The sequence below is a fragment of the Lepidochelys kempii genome, chromosome 3 (assembly GCF_965140265.1).
Source record: "Lepidochelys kempii isolate rLepKem1 chromosome 3, rLepKem1.hap2, whole genome shotgun sequence".
NCBI classification, from domain to species: domain Eukaryota; kingdom Metazoa; phylum Chordata; order Testudines; family Cheloniidae; genus Lepidochelys; species Lepidochelys kempii.
In genome coordinates, this window is record NC_133258.1 from 37,248,655 (window position 1) to 37,273,807 (window position 25,153).

General features: G+C 41.2%; 1 protein-coding gene across 1 annotated transcript in view; it reads right to left on the reverse strand.

Moving 5' to 3' along the window:
* Nucleotides 1-25,153, reverse strand: part of SNTG2 (syntrophin gamma 2) — a 529,846-nt gene that overhangs the window by 182,560 nt on the left and 322,133 nt on the right. Inside the window, exons 7-8 of the mRNA XM_073336143.1 lie at nt 8,296-8,383; nt 5,526-5,617 (exon numbers count right to left, since the gene is read on the reverse strand). Coding sequence (XP_073192244.1) covers nt 5,526-5,617; nt 8,296-8,383 — 180 coding nt within the window. The remainder of the gene's footprint in view (nt 1-5,525; nt 5,618-8,295; nt 8,384-25,153) is intronic.

The window sequence follows — 25,153 nt, forward strand, 5'->3', positions numbered from 1 at the left end:
TTAGGCTGCAAGTAGCCAGACCAGTGAGTAGGATATCCCACTTCTATCCTATCTCTACAATATATAGTTTCTAAAGCACATTTCTAAAGCACCTGCCACTATAGTATCTGTCATGGTTGCAGGGCTAGCTGCACCTCTGCCCCTTTATTAATGTCTCCAAGAGCACCTAACTCAGGTCTTAGGTCTCTTGCTCTTAACTGTCTTGGGGTAGAATCATGCAATTCTTCCACTGGGAGCTAATTACAGTATCCTATGCGTACCAAGCGCTGATCACCCTTCAGGCCTAACTGAGTTTTGGCCTCCTGCATTTCCTCCTTTTGTAAACCTGTGAACTGTGGTATAGTGATCAAAAGCCTTCTTAAAACAAAGTATTTTTATGTGACAGTTGGAATAAAGCATTAGAGAAAAAAAGAGGACTTTAAAGCAATGCACAGCATATTTAATCTCATCTCATTTTATGCTTCTCCACAAGCTAAATTACACAGGATTCCCTCTTCAAGAGAACAGAACAGAACCAAGTTACATTCTTTTAGGAAGCAAAAAAAATGGGCTCTTGGGACCCAGCATGGACACAGGAATCTGAGTTTTCTGAAAGTCCCCACCCTCACCATTTGTCTGGGATCAACTACCATATTGCCCAATGGTGTCCTTTTTACAGGGCCAAGATATTAATTCATGCTTTTGCATCAAACTAGTTTTCCTAGTGGACCAGCAAGTCCATGTAGAGGAATACCCCTTTGATGGTCTAACTACCCAACAATGGAACAAGCTATTCAGACTAATGGCTTGTATTCACTGTTCTTGTGACTGTATCAACGTGTGAGTGTGTTGGGAGTGCATAGGAGCTTCTCTGTTTCCCTCTGATAGTCTAATACACCACCCCAACTATATTGGGAGACACAGATCTATAATCATTACCAAGCAGCCTATCATTCATCACAGAATCTAAGCACCGTGCAAAAGGTGTAAAACAAAGGCACAAACAGTTCTGAAAGGTACTTTTCTCTTTCTTTCACATAGTTCCGGTGAGTATGTGGATATTTTTATTTAATCGGACTCATTGCTAAGGAAACAGTTTATTGACAAGCATGTGTATTTCTGATGTGAGCACACTCTAAAGCATGGTCTTGCAGGTAAGGCACTAGACTGGATGGCAATCAGAAACTATGGTGAAGGGCGTCATATAAGTACCCAAGATAGACAGACAGATTTGTAAAAGGGACATAATAATTCCCCTCTCCAATCTCTGTCTTTTTAGATTGCATGCTTTTTGGGGCAGGAGTTCTCTCTGACTATCTGTATGTTCGTATAGTGCCAAGCACAATAGGGAACTGATCTTAGACAGGGCCTTTAAATACTACTGCAATATAATAAGAAAAATAACAAGCATGCCTGGGCTCAGTCTGATCTCCTCTGTCCAGGAGTTCCATTAAAGGGTTTTGAGAATCATCACAAAGTATGACAGCAAATTGGGCCACTTTTAGAAGTGAACAATTCATGAAAAACAATAATCCTGGTTTTGTTTTTTTTTTACTGTGTAAATGATGACATTTATTAAAAAAATAGAAAAACCTTTGATTTGCAACTGACATTTTCATGACCTCTTTGCTGGCCTGTTTTGATCACAGTTTACTTTGATAAAGTATCTCTGCTTCTATGCTTTCAGTGGGCCACCTCAGAAGCTAAGACCACTTTCTTTTCAGAACATTTGAAATCTTGCCTTTTCATTTGCTTTTTCATGGAGTAATGGGCAACCTTTTCAAACTTTTTCCTATGAAAGGATGTCATGACTTTTCTATTGGGCCAGGTATATACCATGAAGTACTTTGCTCTGCTTTATCTTTTTTCCATAGTTTCTTGTGTACATACTTGGCTCCTCTTGTGAGACTGTAAAACTTCAGAAGGATCTGGTCCAAGGATATTTAAAAGCTAAACTGTTTCTAGATATTCACCCCTCTTTTCTTTCTCTCTCTCCCTACAAGATTTTGAGCTTTGCCCACAATCTTCAGAATTCAATCTCAGCAACATAAACTCTGATTTCTTTATTATGGGGCCATATAACTCCAATCATTTATTTTTAATTTTATACAATAACTAAAAATCAGCATACGTGGTACCCAAGACCAGTAATACATCTCATAGTAATCACCCAAAAGGAGGGAGTATTCCCAAAAAGCACAGTAAAAAGGCAAATCATATAGCAAAATAGTATCCAACGTACTTAGTCCTCAGCCATGCACTAGACTTTCTATCTGGTCATTTATACTGGAGCTCATCACTATGTTATCTGGGAACCATAGCATAAAAACCACCCATCCCAGATGGAGGATGAAGGAAGTAGCCTACAGATGTCTAGAATCTGGAGAGGTACCACGTATCTGAAAGAGACCTTAGCAATAGTTTTCTAGTATCTAATATTATTTAGCCCATAGCCGCCATCAGGAACAGGTCCTCATTTTGTTAGGCATTGTAGAAACATAAATGGTCCCTGCCTCAAAGAGTTGTCTACATATCTGGCCCTGTTGATTCATCTTTTCATTATTCTTTTCTTTCTCTTCCTCATCTTTCTTCTTCTTACTGTTAAACCCTATCTTAAATTAGATGTGAGCTTGAATAATAGAAATCCAACAATAATTATTTCAAAGCAGCATTTTCGTGCTTTCTCCCATAGGAGGAGCTCTTTGTAACATCTGCAAAGTTTCTCCATTCTGTTTCTTTAAACCCTCCTTAAAACTCTCAAGGACTATGATACCTATAAAATACTTTACAATGATAAGCCAGCTGGTGTGCTGAGACCACTGCCTATCATGCTGACCAGTACTGTCTCATTGTTTCCCTGTACTCCCTGGTCTGTGTATACCTATTGTCTGTAGCCTTATAGTTAGATGGTAAACTGTCTTTTTTGTTTCCAAAAATAATTCCTAGCGCATAATTCCTAAAGCATATCTTTTAGAAAAAACATCCTGTCTTGGTTTAAAAATTGTTAGCGATGGAAAATCTACTACACTTAGTAAATTGTTCCAATGGTTAATTACTCTCACCATTAAAAATGTATTTCCAGTCTGAATGTGTCTAGCTTAGTGGTTCCCAAACTTGTTCTGCCGCTTGTGCTGGAAAAGCCCCTGCCGGGCTGAGCCGGTTTGTTTACCTGCCACGTCCACAGGTTCGGCCAATTGCAGCTAATGGGAGCTGCTGGAAGCGGCGCAGGCCAAGGGACATACTGGCCACCGCTTCCAGCAGCTCCCATTGGCCTGGAGCAGCGAACCGCAGCCAGTGGGAGCCGCAATTGGCCGAACCTGCGGACGCGGCAAGTAAACAAACTGGCCCGGCCCAGCAGGGGCTTTCCCTGCACAAGCAGCGGAACAAGTTTGAGAACCACTGGTCTAGCTTCAATTTACAGCCATTGGATCATGTTATACTTGTTTCTGCTAGATTGAAGAGCCCATTATCAAAGATTTGTTCCCTGTTTAGGTACTTATAGGTATTAAATAAGTCACCGCTTAAACTTCTCTTTGTTAAGCTAAATAGATTAAACTTTTTAAGTCTATCACTGTATGGCATGTTTTCTAATCATCTTTATCATGGGGTTAGACTAGATGACCCTCACAGTCCCTTTTAACCCTATGGTTCTGTGTCTTTCTATGATCATTCTTATGGCTCCTCTCTCAAGCCTCTCCAATTTATCAATATTTCTTGAATTATGGACACCAGAACTGAACATAATATTCAAGCAGTGCCAAAGACAGAGGTACAATAACCTCTTTACTCCTACTAAGATTCCCCTTTCTATGCATCCAAGGATTGCATTGAAGGCCCTTTTGGCCAGAGCGTCACACTGGGAGTTTACATGCAGCTAATTAACCAACACAACCCTGCAATCTTGTCCAGAGTCATTGCTTCCCAGAATAAAGTCCCCCGTTCTGTAACTCTGGCTTACACTCTTTGTTCCTAGACATATACATTTACATTTAGCCATATTAAAACATATTTGCTTGCTCCCAGATTACCAAGAGATGCAGGCTGCTCTGTATCAGTGACCTGTCCTCTTCATTAATTACCACTTCCCCAATCTTTGTGTTGTCTGAAAACTATAATTGATGATTTTAGGTTTTCTTCTAGGTCATTGATAAAAAAGTTAAACAGTGAAGGGCCAATAACCAATCCCTGTGAACCCAACTAGAAACATACCCACTTGGTGATAATTCCCCCATCTAGCTACAATTTGAGACCTATCAGTTTTAGCCAGCTTTTAATCCATGTCATATGTTTCATGTTAATTTTATATTGCTCTACTTTTTTAATCAAATTGTCATCTGACACCAAGTCCTAGTGGTGGAGTGAGTATTAGCCTTATGGGTGAGTTTGGGAATGGGCATCATCAAGGGAAGATGCTATGGGAGAACGTACAATGATGTTTCTGAAAGCAGCAGACAAGCAGGCAGTAGAGACAGACAACACTGCCTGGGCTGAAGGGATGAGGGGACTGACACTATGAATCAAAAATACATAAGCGTGATGAGCCTTGATGATATGGCGAAGAAACGTGAATTTGATGCATTTTGCATCAACAGACCTATTACAGCAAGACTGTGACCCACAGTGAGAGTGTCTGCAGATGTGCATTATCCCAGTCGGAGCTCCTGGAGACAATGAGCTGGACTGATGCACAATGCCTCTGGGAGTGCTGGGGAAGCATGGCTAGAAGTTTCCTATCGCACCCTTTTACTGGGTACAATATGTGTTTTCCTTGTTTCTACACTAGCCTCACTCTGTTGGGTGAAGTAACAGGTTATCACGGCTATGGCCGCACCACTGCTCCTCCCCTTCCCATCCTCTTTGGGAAAGCTGGCACCCAAGTGTAAAGATTAGGATTGTGACAAGTCAGCAAAAGAAGGGTGCGGGTGACGATGTAGAGGCTGCTTGTGTCTTTTGTCTTTTTTTGCATACCCACAAACTTCATATTAAAGAAGCAACAGTGCTATCTGCTAAAACTATCATACATGCCATAGCTTTGGTGAATAATCACCTGCCTTGAAAAAGTCTCCAAACAGCAGATCCAACAGACCATTGCATGGTGTTACATCTGCCCATTTCTAAATTACATGCTGTAGAACTGTAAAATAGCTGGCATTCATTTTGGTTCAACTTAGACATATTGTTAATACAATGTTCTTATTCCCTCCCTCCCCCCCCGCCCACCTTCCTTTTTTCTTTTTCATGTTCTCATTCCTAGCATGTAAATTGGTTTCTAACTAATTAAATCTTGAAATACCTCCTGGCATGGCAGGAATATCTTGGCTTCTGTATTTCTATGAAATTCAATAAAGCATGTGAAAGTTCACTTGAAAAAGTATTGTTTCCAACTTTTAGAAGTTAGCCAATGGCCTTATGATAATATCCTAGACAACTAAATAATTTAGAAGAAAATGACAAGAGATTCATTTTGATTCACCATTTGAAATTAGGTTTGCGAAGGTAGTGGTAACAAAGATTATGATCAGACTAACTGGACTCAATTTGCTTACTGTGTTAGTTGAGTTTCCATTCAAATGTAAACCACTGTCAAAGAGAGGTGAGGAAGCTCCACTGCTATGATCACTGGATGGTCCAGGGGAACCTGAAAATCAGAAGGTGATAGATAAGTGCTTAACTATGTTAAAATATTAAACAATCCATTATTATTTCAACTGAGGAAGGATTACAATGTGAGAATTGGTGAAATACAAACAATATTATACAAAAACAAACGTGACTGCCTTTTAGCATGACAAGCAACAGCATGCATCTGATCATAGGCTGTACTTTACAGGATGAGAGAGATGAAGGCAGTTAGATATCTTTATGTATAGACTGCTCAATCGGATTACTCACATGTTTAAGTGTTTGTCAGATTAAGCCTTTTTACAGTCAGGTTGAGTTTTTGAAAACTGAATGGAGAATTTAGCCACACATCTCCCATTAAAATTAATGGCTAAATTCCCTAGTCATGCATTAAGGGCATATGCACGCACTGGTTTGTAAATACATCTTAGCTCTTGGCTTGAATGGTGCCTATTAAGTGGACATGTAAACTTTATTAATGGATCTGATTTTTTTTGTTGCTGAATGCCTGTTATTTTAGACAATTGGAGATATTCATTATTTTGATTGGGAAATTAAATGCAAAAAAACACATGATTGCAATGTTAATATTGCATGGTTATGTGCTCAAAAGCCAAGTTTTGAGTTAATTCTTCCTCGGGCATGTATGCATTTGGAGGTTGTCTGTAAATATATTGGGTGATGGCAGCTTATCTGAGATATGTATGTCTATTTAGCTGACAAATAACATATATATTATATTAGAAATAGTATGCAATTACATAATTAAAGACTATTACAATACAAATGCCAAAGAGGACAGGGTTTAGGTTTTGCTTTTAGATTTAATTCTTACATTTTTTGTTTCTTTGCATGCTTAATTGTGCAACCTTCACATTAAAATAATGCATGTTTTACATTTAGTTTACTATGGCAATCTGAATATATTGAAAAATGCATGTAAAACTCAAACTCACAGCTCCACATTCATTATCACCAAAATTCATTATTCTGTCTGCAGCAATCACTTGAAATTCCTCTTAAATCATTTCTCATTAATAGGCCGATCAAGTCTCTAACTTAATAACACATAACAGAGAATGACAATCATTTATGTCTATATGCTTTTTTATGCTTCTATTCCATGCACATTTGTTGGGCTTAGCAAAAATGGAAATACATTCATAGAACTGTACAATAAGGCTCATTTTCTCCATAACAATTTATGCACATATTTTAGCTAGAGAAGAAAGAAATGATTCAACTTTATTTAATTTTTCGAAGCAGCCAGAGCACCTGTCTCTGTATGTCTCATAAATGTTTGTTATATAGCCAGATGTGCTAAAACCACATTCGATGGGAAGGTTACCAAATAAACCCCTACCAAGTTTTGAACACTACTGGGTATGTTTGGGTTTTTAGTAGTTTTTTTCAGGCTTTTAAATCTGTTAAAAACAGGTATTTAAAATTACTTTAAAATCCAGTGGAAGTTTGCTGAAGGGCTCCACGCACTGTCCCAGTCCCCAGCACCATCCCTACAGCTTCCATTGGCCAGTTCCAATTGACCAGTTCCCTGAGCAGGCAGCACTTGCGGGAGCGGGAAGCACGTGGAGACCAACTGCCCCACTCCCGTTTAGGGGGCACAGAGATGTGCCAGCAGCCAGCCACTTCCAGGAGCGGTGTGGGGCCAGGGCAGGCAGGCAGCCTGCCTGAGCCCTGCTGCGCTGTCAACCAGGAGCCACCTGTGGTAAGCACCTCCCAGCCGGAGGCTGCATCGCTCACCCCATCCTGGACCCCAACCCCCTGCCCCAGTTCACAGCCCCCTCCTGCACCCAAACTCTCTCCCAGAGCCCAGACCCCTCCCCCCTCCCACACCCCAACACTCTGCCCCTGTTCAGAGCCTCCTCCTGCACCCAAACTCTCCCCACACCCCTCACCCTCTCCTGCACCTCAATCGCTTGCCCCAGCCTGGAGCCACCTTCTGCACCCCTCACTCCTGCACCCCAACCCCCTACCCCAGGCTCAGCCAATCCACACCCAGCAGTTGAGAATGTTACACTGATTTGTGACAATCCCTGAAGGATTTTGGATCTATAAACCACAAATGACACTAATAAAAAGTAAAACTCATGAAGTGTCCAGTGGATTCTATGAGACTAGGTGCAGTGTGACCATATTACGCCTGCACCCAAACTCCCTCCCAGTGCTTGCACCCCTCACTCCTGTACCCCAACCTCCTGTCCCAGGCTCAGCCTGGAGCCCCCTCCCACACTCTGAACCCCTCAGCCCCAGCCCAGAGCCTGCACCCCCTCCACACCCCAACCCTCTACCCCAATCTGGTGAAAGTGAGTGAGGGTGGGGGAGAGCGAGCAACAGAGGGAGGGGGGAATGGAGTGAGGGGGCTTTGCCTCGGGGAAGGGGCAGGGTAGATCCTGGGTTGATCTTAAATTCAAAAAGTGATCTTTAGCATAAAAAGGTTGGAGACCACTGACTTAGGTATTGCAACACAGAGCGCAGCAAAGCCTATATATATTTAAAAATCTGGGCCTATATTCTTACACACTGAACCTTAAATAATAAACTACATTAAAGAATAAACCTTCTTGCAGTAAAACATCTGAAAATAAGATTACTATTTCTGTCAGTGTCAGACAGAGATTATGAGAAATATTGCAAAGGGAAAAAAATTACCTGTACCCATTAATTTCTTCTTACCTAATGGGAGCTTTAGAAATGATGGAGCTTCCCTGAGGTACTGTACAGTGATGGTAACTTCATCGCCAGCATTTCGCAGTAGGTGTACCTGTCAGTGTGACAAATCACAGCTACTTTTTATCAAAAGAGAACCAGCCACAGAAAGCAAAATAGTCTGCAACAAAACCTCCATCTCTGTTGTTTTGACAGAAATACAACAATAATGTTTATCATTGGAATGAAGAATATCTTGTGGGTCAAGCCACCCCATCAAATGATAAAACCAAGTATACCCACGGTTACTGAAGAAACTGAGAAATATTAAAAGTTGAAGGACAATTTGTGTTTACGTAAAGACAGAAAAAAACCCAGTGCTCTCTGAAAACAATTTCATATCATGCACTTGTCATGACAGGTAAGCGGTACATTAAGGATGAAAAAATTAAATGTAGTGCAAGATTTACATTTCTGTTTCCTGATTGATATAGACTTGTAGCAGGAGTTCATTTTCCTTGGCCACCCAGAGCACTTCAGCCATGTTAACAGGATACAAGAATTGTCTTTTAAATATATACTGAGTTAAAATAATCAAAAGGTTTGTACTATAAGGCCTCTTTGCATACAATTGTTAGATGATTTTCCCAAGGTATTTCTCTCAGTGTTGATATAATTGCAATTGTACCATGAGTTCAGCAATATCTGATGTTTTATTTAAAGCCCAGCTCCTGAAGCCAAGTGCTTACATGAGAACCTCAGTTTTCATTTAGCAAAAAGCCCTACTGGGTGTGGGGGAAAAAGCTGCAAACATGGCCTGCGTGCACCCTGGAAACTCAAAAACCAGATGGAAAAGTAAAAGAACTATTCAGTCATTCATTCTAAATCTCACAATTGCAAAGCCAGTCTCATGATTTTGGGGTACAACTCCTTATATCTGAAGATGGGTGGTTTGCAATATTGGTCTTCCCTGCCCCCCAACATACAGTAAAGGGGATGCCACCTGTAATATCAACCGCAACACCTCTCCTTTTGCTCCCCATCCTCAACAGAAATATGCAAACTTACCCTTGATAGCTGTTAACTCACACACATCCTCCCCAGCCTCCATTTACCTGTGCGTTCAGCTATTGTATCTCTTTGGGACTGTCTTTGTTTCACCCCTTTGCACAGTGTCTAACACCACAGGACCATGCTGTCTGATTGGTGCCTTTATGGGCTACCACAATATAAATAAAAACAGAGAGAACTGACAAGCAGAAGATGGAGAACTTATGCACTGGCAGGCTAAATGACTTGTTCAAGGACACACAAAGTCTGTGGAAAGGCGGAGGACTGAACCTAGCTATCCTGAATTCCAATGCAGAGCCTAGGCCACATCATCATTCTTCTACCCCAACTTCTATAAAAATTGTTCATTAAAAGCTGAGACTGAGTTGTAGCTCTGCCAGTCATGAACTGTATTATACCACATTCCTGAATGGTTCAGATAACTGATTGTTTTATGTGCAGCCTATTACATATCTGCACATATTTTAGAAACTTCAATTGGTATAAATAACTGAATTTGAACCTTCAGCTGAAATGAGTAAAAAAGGATGGTGGAGAAAGCATACTTTGGGAACGCATAAGATCATTTAGGTTGGATTTGTTAGGCATCTTTGTTCATGGTAAGTTTTCACATTATTTTTTAGTATTTTTCAAATTCCTCAGTTACTGGATGACCATTTATTTTTTAGTTAACACTGATTTAATAATTCTTAAAGCCCATATTTTGACCTTTTCGCAAATCTATGAAAACCAAGATTTTTTCTCTTTCCAACAGTACAATTTGTGCAATTCGGTGCCTGACCCATTCTGCCATGTCCGTACAGAATTGTTTTGAAAGCTAAATCCAGTACTGGCAAAGAAGTACTTGCCATTCAGGTCACAAAAGAAAAAAAAAAGTAGGACAGCTCAGATCTTCGGTAAATGGAAAGTCAGTATTAATCCATCCTTCCCGCACAGTCAGAGTCTGAGCAGAAAGAAAAGTGAGCAATCTCAAGTAACACTTTACATTGAAAAATTAGTATTGTGCCTTGTAGCGTTAGATCAGCTACTTTGTTTGAAGAGGTGGGAAACCCATGGGAACCTACAATAAATGATGTCTTGGCTTTTAGTTTTAACAAACCCTGTCTTACACACTAGAGTCTTATGTAGCCTTCATCACTTATCTATGTGCATCACAGTCATTAATGCATTTTACCCTCACAACAGCCCTGTGAAGTACGTAAGTATTACGCTTCATCTTACAGAAACTGAGGCACAGGGTAGAGTAAGTGACTTACCTGAGGTCACCCAGGACTCTGTGATTGATCAGGGACCTGAATCCAGGTCTCCTAGGCCCCCTTTCAGTGTCCTATTTACTAGACCATCTTTCCTCCTAATGTACTATATGTATAATTTAATTAATGATTAATTTTAGCAAGATTTGGGATTTTAGCAAGTTCTGTTTTGAAGAACATCATTGATAAATTGGATAACAGCTGAAAAAATGCACAGGATTCATTTTATAGGCCATTACTCAAGCCTCCGATTCACATTGTTACAACAGTCTATTTTAGCTTTGCAACTGGGCAGTCATAAACAGTGTGTACTGTGACAGGGTCAGGCCAGATGACTACAGGAGAGTGATAGAAGGCAGATATATTAGCTCCAGATTAAGGAGGTCCCTTTTCCCTGAGTAAGGTAACAGGGGCGGTCCCAGAACAATCAGGAATTTGCTGGAACTAATTAAGGCAGGCAGGCTAATTAGGACACCTGGAGCCAATTAAGAAGCTGCTAGAATCAATTAAGACAGGCAGGCTAGTCAGGGCACTTGGTTTAAAAAGGACCTCACTTCAGTTAGTGAGGGGCACGCAAAGAGCTGAGAGTGACAGGGTGTGCTGCTGGAGGTCTGAGGAGTACAAACACTATCTGGCATCAGGAGGAAGGTCCTGTGGTGAGAATAAAAAAGGTGTTGGGAGTAGGTCATGGGGAAGTAGCCCAGGGAGTTGTAGCTTTCACACAGCTGTTACAAGAAACACAGTAGACAGCTGTGATCCACAGGGCCCTAGGCTGGAACCCGGAGTAGAGGGTGGGCCTGGGTTCCCCCTCTCTCCTTCCCCCTTCCCCGTATTGAATATAAGAGGAGTTGACCTGGACTGTGGGTTCCACCAGAGGCAAAAGTCCTTGGCCTGTCCCCTGACCCACTAGGGGATTGTTCTTCTTGCTTTCCCCCATGCTGGCCAGTGATGAGGTTAGCTGAGTGAATGGCAGGTTTGAGCCACTAGTAAAAGTGGCCAAACTGAGGGCTGCCGTAAATCTCTGAGGGGAGCAAATCCACCAATAAGTGCAGGACCAACCAAGGCAGAGGAGGAACTTTGTCACAGTACATAAAGCAGTCTGTGATGAAAAATGCTCATGATAAAGGTTGAGGAAACAGTTGGTAAAGCCTTGTATATATTTAAATGAGTCAGTATTTACTTTCTTTTTATATCAGTCACAGGATGATGAATGTGGCTTCCTGAACTCCATTAATACACACATTAGGATTTGAAATGTACTCTTTCGAGGTCATTCATATCAACTAATCACTTTGTGCTATTTATGCTAATCTGCATGTTAATGAAGCCTTCAAACCAACATCCAACGCTTTTAAATTTGAAAAATACATTTCTAAACTAGAAAGAGTAAGTCAAGATCCTGCTGCTCTCCAAAGATGGAATGTCTGAAATTTTGACTCATTAACCAAGAGGGTATAATTTGGAGAAACATCTTATTAGGTTGTCTTTAAAGTTAAAAACAATTACATTATTCTAAAATATTGTAACTAATTAAAAAAGTTTCAATATTTTAAACCAACTGATATAATTTAGTCCCTTAGTCATTATATAGCAGAGAAATATGTGAAATTCCTCAGTGTTCCTTTCATATATATGGACTTTGACATGACTTGTGTGTCTCAGAATTAAAGAGACAAATTCAATCAGATTCTTTGGAAGGAAGTGCAGACCCACACAAAGAGTTCATGTCTGCAGAAAGTCAGTAAGGGAGTTGTGGCGGTGCGAGGTATCCATAACGTCTTCTCTTCTTTGTCAGATATGTTCATGTCATACTCTGTTAATCTAGTATTGCAACTAACCATGGGAGAAACCAATTCTAACAATATGGACTGAGACCACAATAGGAGATATAGACATAAACATTGACATAAATGGCCCCTTTCGGGGCCTCAGCCCAAGACTGCACCTAAAATTGCCATTTCAATATCTGCAGAGAAGTCTGACATTCTGTTTGGCATAAAAGTGCCTGCAAGAGAGACAGAGAGAGAGACAACCACACCAAACATAACTGGCGTATATATTGCTGTGAATGTCAAAAGCAACACCTACAGTAGCACAATTCGTGTATGCAACAAAAGACTGGTGAAAAACACTGTTGTGAAACACCATGGTACAATGGAACTTATTGAACTCAAACAAATAGCAGTGATTTCTCTTTAAAAACTACCCAAAGAGTTAGCATGGCCAACTGACTCTCCCCTGCCAGGAAACACCACTACCACCCCTCCACATATCTTGGAGTATAGGCAACTTCAAAAGTCAACACCATCTGGGTATACTCCAACAATGACAATAATGGTGAAAAAGTTGAAAAGCAAGCAGCAACAAACAACTTGAGTTTGCTCTATGATTTCCAGGATAAATATACTTTCCAAAGTGCACAACAGAACAAGAGGAACAATCCTGACTTCGTCTTTGTCATCTCTGAAAGTTCAGAAAAATCATAACATTGACCAGTGCAAGTGACAACCGAGGCTGCAGTACAACCCAAGAAAACAAAGTACCTGCTGAGATTCAACTTCAGAAAGGCTGACTGGGAAGGCTTTACAGCTGAATTGGATGGATCCATTTGTCAGATTACTGTAACACACATGCACTATGGAGAGTTTTTTTCCATGGCGTGGAAGACTGCCCAACAGCAAATCCTAGGAGATGCTGGATGTTATATATGCCCGGACTTTCAGGACAAACAAGTGAACAATATTAAAAATATGTCAAATTGTTTGACTTGGATCCCTTCAGTGAAGAAACCATTGTGCTCAGGATAATGCTTATAAGAAAGATCCAAAAGGAGCAGTGCAACTACTGGAGCGAGCTGATTGAAACAACAAATTTGTGCTATAATAGTAAAGAACATGGCCCATCATTTGCAAGCTGAACACTGAAGGACAACCATCAATGCATATCAGCACAGTCTCTCCCAACCAAGTAGCACACCAATTTATTCTACTTGGTAAAACAGTCCATGAAGCGAAGCACAAAATGAAACAGATTAAGCAGGAACTTCAATCACTTCTCAGAGACAATGAAGTCCGCAATGAGTCCCTCAACATTAAGGAGTTGACGATAGCCATGAAGATACTTAAATGTGGAAAGACAGCCTGACTCAATGGATATAATGAACTATTACTGTACTTTGAGATGACAGCAAAGAAGAGGCTACTTGATTTTTTGAATTATTGCATGGAGACAATACAGATACCCAGGCTGTGGAAACAGGCTAACATGGTTGCACCAATCAACCATGTACAGAGGCTAATTCTTCAAAGAGTTACTGACCAATACTCTTACTCTGCTCAACCTACAAGCTATACAAGAGGATTATAATGAGTAGAACAGCACCAACAATGGAAAGCCAGCTGTTTGATAACTAAACCAGTTTCTGCCCAGGGCTTTCATGCTGTGGTCAAGTTGCAAACCTATCTCAATACGTCAAAGTTGGCTTTGAAACTTGCAAAATGAGAGTGGCTTTTTGTGTTGATCTGTCTGCTACTTATGACACTATGAATCATCATACACTTCAACTGAAACTGGCAAGAATTTTGAGACATAACAAGATGGTCCAGGTCTTCTCCACCCTGCTCAAGAATTGATATTTCTTTGTCAATATGGATGGTCAGAAAAGTTGACAGTATACTCAAAGGAATATATAGTAGAACCTCAGACTTATAGATACCTCAGAAATGAAGGTTATTCATAACTCTGAAATGTTCAGAAACTCTGAAGATGATGTTCTGGAGGCATAGGGGTTGGAACTTCAGCCGCAAGGTGGGGTGGTGTCAGGGCTTCGGATGGGGTGCGGGAAGGGCTTCTGACCCTCGGCGTACCAGGGCTCTGGGAGGGGGACTTAGGGCTTTAGATCTGCGGGGGAGCGCTGGGGCTCAGGGCTTCAGCTCTGTGGCTCTGCTCCCTGTTTCAGCTTCATGAGGGGCATCAGAACTCAGGGCTTTATCCCTTCAGCTCCATTCCCTGCTAAAAGCCCCATGGGTAACAAAAATTGGTTACTGTAGCAAGCTTCACCATCATGCCTGCCACTCCCACCATCTCCTGGGACCACAGACCTTCATCACTCCAATCCTGAAGGCTGTCCTGACCAAATCAGGCCACAGAGAGGGACCCATATGACATCATAACCTCTACCAGCTTCGGCTGAATCCCAAACAGGATCAGACTGCTGTAAATAACAATGATTATTTGGAAAGAGGGAGTGGGTAATTATTTTAGTTTGCAGCTGTCACAAGAGAGCACTGGATATTTGCAAAGAGGAAAATAATAATGCAGAGTTTTCAAAAACAAAACTGATGACCGATTTTGGTAAAATTCAGATTCTTCCCTTGTTTCATTGCTAACATTAACCAAAACAGTGAACCATGCCATGGAGTTACAGGCTTGCAGGATGAAATCCACCTGCTTTTTTTTTTTTTTTAATAACAATCACATTCCCCCCCCCCCCAAACTTACATTCTCCTGTTCTTCCTGCCTGTAGCCAAGAGTGATCCATACCACATAGTCCGGTGGCAAGAGCAGGGAACCCAGAAGCTTTAGTCAAAGGTGTCACTCACTTGCATGTGACTTTGAGCAACACAAAATCTTGTTGTGTCTCAATTTCTCTTCTCTATAAAGGGGATCTCACAGGGTTGCTGTAAGACTCTGTTAATATTTGTGCCCAGCTTTGAAATTCTAATGTTATAAAAGTATTTGCTTTTACTATAATAAGTAAGAAATGTCATCTAATCAGCCCTGCTTAATGCACATTAAAATAACCACTTGCTTGAAGAGCTAGGGAAACCACAATCCCACAGAAAAAAATTCTTTAATTTTTTTTATTAATCTGGTCAAATTTCCATATCCACATATACAAAACCTCTACAACCCTCAGCAAGGGCTGGGGGTGGTTACTAATGGCAGCATAAGTAGCTTTTGTTAAACGTTATTTATTAAAGCACACTGGTAATTCAATAATTTTATCAATATTAAGTAAATCAAATGCACTAGGCAAATAGATCCTTGGCTATGCACATGGAACATGAAATCCATGTTAGAGGGTAGGAGTGAGGTGGAAGGGTGGGTAAAACTGCCCTACACACTCCTGTGATCCTGAGCTAGTTTTGCATTGGTCTAGCACTTGTGTAAATTAGAGCAGCCTGAATTATTTTCTATGTTATATCAGCTGCCAATGGCTGCAAGGAGTGGAAATGGAAGCCAACAATTCCAAGGGCATAAGAAGACCTGGTCATATCCTTTTTCCTCTGGCCAGACCTCCAATGATGGCAGTGAAGGTGGGATTTAGTGTAGGAGCCTGTATAGCAGCTTTCAGTTTGCAAATTAATTCCAATTCAGCAGTCTCTCCTTGGAGTCTGTTTTTGAAGTTTTTTTGTTGAAGAATTGTCACTTTTAGGTCTCTAATCGAGTGACCAGAGAGATTGAAGTGTTCTCCAACTGGTTTTTGAATGTTATAATTCTTGACATCTGATTTATTTCCATTTATTCTTTTACGTAGAGACTGTCCAGTTTGGCCAATCTACATGGCAGAGGGGCATTGCTGGCACATGATGGCATATATCACATTGGTGGATGTGCAGGTGAATGAGCCTCTGATAGTGTGGCTGATGTGATTAGGCCCTATGATGGTGTCATAGAATCATAGAATATCAGGGTTGGAAGGGACCTCAGGAGGTCATCTAGTCCAACCCCCTGCTCAAAGCAGGACCAATCCCCAATTTTTGCCCCAGATCCCTAAATGGCCCCCTCAAGGATTGAACTCACAACCCTGGGTTTAGCAGGCCAAAGCTCAAACCACTGAGCTATCCCCCCCCCCCCCCAAATAGATATGTGGACACAGTTGAATAGATATGTGGACACAGTTGGCAACAGGCTTTGTTGCAAGGATAGGTTCCTGGGTTAGTGGTTTTGTTGTGTGGTTGCTGGTGAGTATTTGCTTCAGGTTGGGGGGCTGTCTGTAAGCAAGGACTGGCCTGTCTCCCAAGATCTGTGAGAGTGATGGGTCATCCTTCAGGATAGGTTGTAGATTCTTGATGATGCATTGGAGAGGTTTTAGTTGGGGGCTGAAGGTGATGGCTAGTGGCGTGTAGTTATTAATAATAACAACATTAATTTAAATATCTATAAAACACTGCTGCGCTTCCACACTTTCAGCTGGTGGATTTTGTTTTGCTCCATCAACAGATGTAGTTTGGCCAACTCGTATGCTAAGAAATGTTATAATTTATCTTAGTGTCTTATTGATCAACCCACTAGATTATGTGCATCGTATAGGCTATTACGTTCTCTGTTGATGGCCAAATATATTCTCATTCTCCCTCAAACCTTCAATTTTACTTCTGGACTAAGCTGGAGACAAATATATACTTTTTCATGATGAGCAGAATAACACAGCTGAAAACTGCTGGTAGTATGTATGATCCCTGGTATAGCATGACATTCTGTTTATATATCTATATAGTCAGCAGTTTCAGTTAGGAAGCCTGTGTTATTCAGTCCTCCATCACCAGTGGAATGTAGAGCTTTTTAGAGATGTTAACAGTTAAAATGTGTCCTAGATTAAAATATGTCAGAAAGGTATTATCATCTGACTGTTGCTTGACACCCAGAGGGAAATGAGTTAGTTTCAACCCATTACCTAGTGGTCAGGTAGTCACATCACAAAAAACATAATTAGACTTGATACCTTTGTTAGTAGACTCCCCACAATGGTCAGGCATGTCTTAAAAAGACAGTTTGTGCTTAGGAAAATATTTCTGCTTTCTGACTTCTTCCATATTGTAGTAGTCAACAAATAGTAATATCTCCATGCTGTAAGATTGACCATACACAAATAAGTCTTTTTGTTCTGAATAATCTCTCTTAATATGCCAGCAAACAACTAAAATGCCTTTTATTTTACTTACCTGTTGAGTAATTTATTAAGATATTGGACTGAACCTCCCTGTCTCTTTACATCATCTTGTCATCCATGCACTGAGACCCCAATGGTCCTGTATGTGGAACCAGAATAATTTCAGAGAAAGCTACCACAGAGGCGCTATATAATCATCTCAATTGAGCTTCCAGCACCTCTGCTTTACATCCTCCTACTTCTTTGGTATCACTATGTACCAAGTTCACAGCCTCCATCCTTTGAAATTTGTCTAGATATCTCAAGAAATTCACCACCTTCAAAAGCAGTTGGCAAGTCACGTGGTCATCACATATCAATCCATGAATATTTCTAATGATCAAATCCCATTTCACCACAACCTATGTTTCACATGTTACCCGCATCTCTTGGAGGGACTTTTTTATTGTAGAAGGAATGATCAACCTTCTCTACCTCTGTTAGAAGGTGTGTCCCATGTTCTACCTTGGTCTCCTCCTAGTATGAGATGTAGATCGGGGAAGTCAGTTTTGTGGGATAGATGTGAACCTTATATGGGACCTTATATTCTGCCTCTACAAATAATTCTACCTCTCTGCTCTTTTATTTCAATAATGCCAGGCTGTAACATGGCCTCTGAAGGCCACAGGTTGCTTGCAAAGTATGCACATACACTCCACAAAGTAAATAGTTACACATTCTGCACTCCATGAAATGAAGCTAGGTAGCCTCAGACCTGACTTATTTATTGCTGGTCTTTTGTCTCAACTGATTCTATTAGAATTCCTACTTTGATTGTGTATTCGGTTATTATTTATTTTAGTATAGCCTCCAAGACTTTATTATGCCTGGCACTGTGCAAACATAGGCAGTCCCTGTCCCAAAGAGTTCACAGTCTAAAGAGACAAGACAGAAAAAGATAATGATACAACACTCTGCTGTTACTGATATTATCCTTAGGTAATGGTAAAGATCTCTCCATTCTGAGTCAGCTTCTAAAATATAAAGTCCTCTAGTGCTGATTAATCAGCTGATTAGCATCTGACATGTAAAAGTTCCATTTATTTTTGGCTATAAATCAGCAGAGAATTGTGACTTCAGTAAAGATGCTATTAACAACAGATTCTAAAGGGAAATGAATTACTCTCAGAAGCAAGGTGTGACTCTAACCATGGGAAGAGTTAGCAGCAATTATACAGTTTAAAAGCAGAAAGATAAACCATACTGAGAACAAATAACTTCTATATTAGTTTAATCTTTTTAACAAAATGGAATACACAGGAAGTTATTTCCCCCCCCCCCCCCATGTTCAGTAGGAACTAATACAGACTATTCAGTAATGTGCTGTGGGCTCCATACAATGTCCTTACCTAAAAATATCACTTGCATTATTGCATCACTACAAGTAAGCTGTGCAATAAAGTGGAGGTCTCTGCATTCTGAATCAGCCTGTAGCCAATTATTTTATGTAATAATTTAATAGAGAGATTTATTGTTGTGGTTAATTGTTAATGTGTGATGCATAGGTTTAAGCAGGATAGTATTATAGGAGTATAAGGCTGATAAGTGGTATCAATCAATAAGGCCACAATTCAGATGTGCAACTGCCTAGCCTTATGTCAGAGAGGTGTGGGGGGAAGTAGGAAAATCAGGCTGGTAGCTGGAGTGGCCAATTCTCTTGCACATGACACACAAATCCAGAAAAAACCACTGTAGAAAAATCCCAGGCAGCTAGTCTTCACCAAAACAGTTCACCCCAGGACTACCTCCCTGCTCAGAGGCTAGAGTAAATTGTTGACTTGACTAGATTAGCTGCACAGAACACAATGTATGGATGTGGGAGGTGGAGTAACTGGCCTGGATACACCCAGCTGCCCCCTATGGCCTGACACTTTTCCTCCTGTTCAACCCCATTTAGCACGTTTGCTAAACAAGGTAAGCACACCTTTGGTTCATAATAGTTCTTGCAAAACAGGTTTTTGACCTGGATCTATGGCAGACAAGCTCCAGCATGGACCACTTTGCATCAGCCATCGCTACATATATCACCGCCAGATTAGTAAGAATCTATGCATCTCTATATTTAAATAAACTGTGCTGAACTACAAGAAATAGCTAATAAATATATTTATGCCACTTATCACTTAGAATAATCCCCCCTACCACATTATCAAAATAAAAACTTATTGGATTGTTCACGGTTTTAAATTAAAGGAACTAAATTCTCTTCAATAGCTCTTTCCTTCCATTTCTGCCCTTAAATATTTTAAAGTGCACTTTACCTTCTTCAGCCACAAGACTCACTTATTTCATTTAAATAAATAAGGCTGCTTTTCACTGTTCTCACCATCAGGAGCAACATACAGAAGGAACAAACAGGTATTCTGTGACTTTGCAAGCTGCTGTCTGAGTTTGATGTTGAACTGACACATTATTGTGTTCCACTCTGAATTTATACTTGCACAAATTTGTGTGTGAAGAAAGAACCATCCATATATGCTGGATAGGCAAATAAAATCTGAGCCAATTTCAGTTGCTTTATGAAGCAATGGAAGTTTTTTTAAAGAATTGCTCATGGCTAACTATCAAATGTAGCGTGAAGCACCCATCCGTGGGATTATAACTTTGCTATGCTTCAGAAACTCCAGGGCCTTCAGAACACCAGCATGACTTATGTTTGCAGGATAAACTGAGGTGTTAGATCACTTTCACCTCATATCAGTGGTGCCTTAAGTGAGCCTCATAGGAAGTTATTTGTGAATTAAGCAATATATTATATCCATTAGACGTTCCAATATACTAGTTGTAAAAAAAGAGCATTTGTTGATGCGATACATGAAGGTGGGAGGGAGCAGCTCCCTTTGATGGACAGCCAGCCAGTCAGTTAGCTGTAAAATCCCTCTTGGTCTGTTCTCTGCTTGCTTTACCTGTAAAGGGTGAGCAAGCCCACAGGTAAAAGAAAGGGACCTGACCAAAAAGAGCTAAGGGGAAGGTAGAACTTTTTAAGATTGGGAAAGAAACTTTCCCTTCATCTCTAGGCTGCAGGGATGGAGCAGCAATGCTGTGTAAGGCTTGAACCAGGTATGAAAATTCATCTTCCATACTTAGCAGAAATTATTTGGATAGGGAATGTCTAGTTAGACACAATCAGGTTTATTTTTTATTTTGGCTCGTGGATCTCTTCTGTGCTAACTCTAGATGCTTTTGTTTCCTTGTAACATTTAAGCTGAACCCCCAAGAAAGCTATTTTGGGTACTTGATTTTTGGAATTGCTCTTTTAAAATCTAGCAAAAGACTAAGTTCCAGATATAATCTTTTCCTTTTTGTTTTTAATAAAATTTATGTTTTTTAAGAACAGGATTGGATTTTTGGTGTCCTAAGAGGTTTGTGCATGTTGTTTGATTAGCTGGTAGCCACAGCTAATTTCCTTTGTTTTCTATCTCAGGTCTTCTGTGTGTGTGTGTGTGTGTGTGTGTGTGTGTGTGTGTGTGTGTGTGTGTGTGTGTGTGTGTGTGTGTGTGTGAGTGAGTGAGTGAGTGAGTGAGTGAGTGGGCTTGCGGGTACCCCACAGGGAAGAATTCCCAAGTGCTCCTTCCTGGGTTCAAAGGGTTGGGATTTTTTGCATTTGGGTGGTGGCAGTGTTTACCAAGCCCAGGTCAGAGAAAAGCTGTAACCTTGGGAGTGTAATATAAGCCTGGAGTGGCAAGTATTAATTTTTAAAATCCTTGAGGGCCCCTAGTTCCTGCACTTGGAGTGACAGAGTGGGGATTCAGTCTTGACAGTTGACATGTCAAAAATACACACGATTACCATTATTTGGGTAAATAATGACCAAATCACCAGGAAACAAGGCAAACTTCCTAACTTCTTAACTAGAGAACTTCTAATATATTTAGTTATTTTGAACACACATGAACAACAGTATCTAATTGTCATTCTCCCCTCAGATACACAGGTAGAGCTCCCACTGAAGTTGATGGGAGTTCTGTGTTTATCTGCTGGGGGGGGGGGGAATGGCCATTTGTAAACAAAAAAAATTTGTAAAGAAAAAAATTTGATACTTAACTCAGCTTATTTAAGTTTATGTAAATTGGAGCATCTAGTACCCAAGGGTTCATAAGAACATAAGAATGGCCCTACTGGGTCAGACCAAAGGTCCATCTAGCCCTGTATCCTGTCTTCCAACAGTGGCCAGTGGCAGGTGCCCAAGAGGGAATGAAGAGAACAGGTAATGATCAAGTGATCCATCCCCTGTCACTCATTACCAGCTTCTGGCAAACAGAGGCTAGGGACACTACATTATTCATATTCTTCAGGTATATGAGAAACCTTCCTAAGTGATAGTTAAATGGCTATGTTAGTGTGAAAGAAAATACAAACTCTAATCAACCTAGACTGATCTAAAGAGACTAAATGTAGATCTTGATGTGATCTTTTTGTAGCCATTATTGTTCCAATTTTCTTTGTGAGTGTTTGTATTCATAACACACCTACCGACTGCTAGCGAAAGGATTATATCTGATGAGAACTGTCTCTAAATAGAGAGAGCCTGAAAACCTTCACCTTCATTCAATTAGCTACAGCATGAAACGACAATGAAAACAATTCTGGCTGAACGATAGTCAATAATCAGTGCAGGTTGTCTTGTGCTGCTGAATGCTAAACTAAACTAGAAGCTTGTGATGTTATCAGAGGCATCAGTTCTTGGGTTGCATTTACTGGTTTAATACTGATATTTGATATTGTTGATATTTTGGAGGCCCTTTCAGTATCCTCATTATACACCTCTCCAGTCCTGCACCTTTTGTTCTGCAGAATACATGCCTGGCCAAGGAGGGGTTAGTCAGGGCCATCCCTAGCTATTCTGGGGTCCTACGCAGCCCTCCAACCTCGGCCAGCTCCAGGCACCAGCTTTCCAAGCAGGTGCTTGGGGCGGCATTTAGAATGGGGCGGCCGTCCGTGCCCCGCGGTGGCAATTCAGCGGCAGCTCCACTGCTCTTCCCGCTGCGGCGGCTTTCGGCAGCAGCTCCATCGCTGTTGCGGTGGCAGCAATTTGGCGGCGACTGCTTGGGGCGGCAAAATTGGTAGAGCCGCCCCTGCCCCCAGCAAGGGGTGTGGGGGGAGACAGGCCTTTGCGGGGGCCGGGGAGGCTGGCTTGAGGGGTAGAGGGAACTGCCCCCCAGCACTCACCGGTGGCACGGCTGGGTCTGGGTCATGGCACTTCCCACCACTTAATGCAGGCCCAGCCCTGTTGCAGTCCTCAGGGGAGTTGGGGTGGGGCTGGGGCAGAGCAGGGGCGGGAAGAGCCAGGGCTGGGGTGGAGAAGGGGAGGAGCGGGTGTGTTGGGAACACTGGGGCATGGCCACTAGGTAACTCGAGGGGATGGAAGACCACGAGTGTCGATGAAGCCCCCTCGCACTAGGCCCCTGTGTCCTTGCCCCTCCCCCTCCTGCCTGGAGGCACTCGCAGCAGCTCTGCGTGCTAGGCCCAAGTGTCCTTGGCCCCCCCGCCTGGAGGCACACACAGCAGTTATGCTGAGAATCTGCAACAGTATGTTGCAGAGTCAGACTGCCTGAAACTAAGCAAGGCCAAACAGGGGAGATATGGAAGAACAATGCTGAATAAAGCAGCTTTATGTATAGTTTAACAAATGATACAGAAAATCAGGGAACTAGCTGGGAACTGGATTGGCTGGCTATATGGATACTTGGAGCATCTTGCTATTGGATAAGTATGCTGGAAAAAAGGATGTATAAAAGCCTGTGTAACTTCCTGCTCTGGTGTGCAGGATTTGAGATTTTATTCTCCCTGTACCTTTTTGCAGCTGCAAATAAACTTTTCTGCTTCTCCACCCCGTTGTGATTATTGGGTGTAGCACACCGGGTAACGAACCACTCAAGCTGTTGTTCAGCCTCTCGGCACTGGGTGCCGGCAACAGGTGTGTGGGAGCAGGCTGGGGGCTTTGAGGAATGGGTGGAGTGGGGGTGGGGCGGAGCAGGGCCATGGGGAAGAGGCGGGGCAGGGCTGGAACAGCACACAGCTGTGCAGGGCACCAGGAAATTTGGTGCCAAAATTTCCTGGTGCCCTACGCAGCTGCATACTTTGCATATGGGTAGGGATGGCCCTGGGGTTAATATCTACAGAGACCATGTATCTCCAAGTAACGAGTTGACCAGAAAAATTCTCCATGGTCTTTTCCCCTAAGGAGAATATCAACCTTACCCATAGTTCTTCCACCTGGAGAGCTAGAGACAGAGTAACTGGTATCATTGATATAAATATCATGGGTTTGCAAGATACTAAGTGCCTTCATATGTCATTGATTTTATTGCAAAATCGTGCCCTGTAGGAGTTGACATTGACTTTATGTTCCTGTTCTTTTTTAAAATTTCAAATTAAAAGTGTTTACAAAATATGTAAGAAATAAGAGAACATGAAATGAAAACTTTTAAAATCCAGCATCCATAGAGATGAGGGGAAAATATAGCAACCCATTAACCATAGCCCTATCTTGAATATCTTATCAACAGTGACTTTTTTCTGCATAGATACAATTTTTTGCTGAGCATATAGTTAATGACAAAACTTTAGTTGCTGCTCACCCCATTACTGCACATTATAATTACAGCTTCGAGAAAGATTAAAGGCCTTGGGCCTGATTTTTTTCTCTCTCTCATGGTTGATTTTATACCAGTGTAAATCCACTTACTGATTTCTCCATCCCTACTGTGCCTAGAAAAATGGGACCTCAATCCTGATTAGGACCTCTCGGTGTTAACATAAAGCAAACAATTAATAATAATTTATCTGAAAGAGTTCAAGAGGATCATCCCTTTCATCTTACAATTCTTGGATATAGTGCTGAATATTTGAATCACAGTAGAGTGGGTTGACACCTAATAACGGCTGGAACAAGCAAGACTCCTTGTGTCGTATTTACACTTCCCTTTTTAAAAAGAACACAGTACAGAAAAGCTGTATTGCAGGGTTTTATATGAAAGCTGTGAAGTCAAGGAACTATTCTTTTTCACAAAAATTTCCATAGATGTTAGTGCTTTTCATGCATGTGATTCATGAATTCCAGAGGATAAAACTGATGACTAACCGACATATAGGAAACTATTTAACTTTTAACCAAAAAGTTATTATAGCATGAGGGGTTGTTGGAGATGTGGGTGTGGGACCTGTTAAAATATGACTCACAAAAATCACATATTACAACTGTTTCTGGTATCTACATACTCAGTTGAAGTGTAGATAGAGGGCTTGAATCCAAAGACTATTGAAGACAAAAGAAAGACTCCCATTGACTTTAGTAGCCTTTGGATTGAGAAAGAAAAATACTTAATATGTGAGTTTACAGGATTTATTTTAAAATATTGAGTGCATTCCTAAAGTATATGGAAATATATACCAGACTATACTATGGATAAAGTACAACATACTACTGTGATAGGAGCTATCTAAACACCTCACAATCTTAAATGCATTTATCTTCCCAACACCCCTATGATGTAGGAAAGGACTGTTCTCTCCCATTTTAAAGATGGAGAACAGAGAGGCCAAGGTCACACAGGAAGCTTGTGACAGAAGAGGGAACTGAATCCTACTCTCCCAAGTCCCTGGCTAGTACCCTAGACTCACGGCC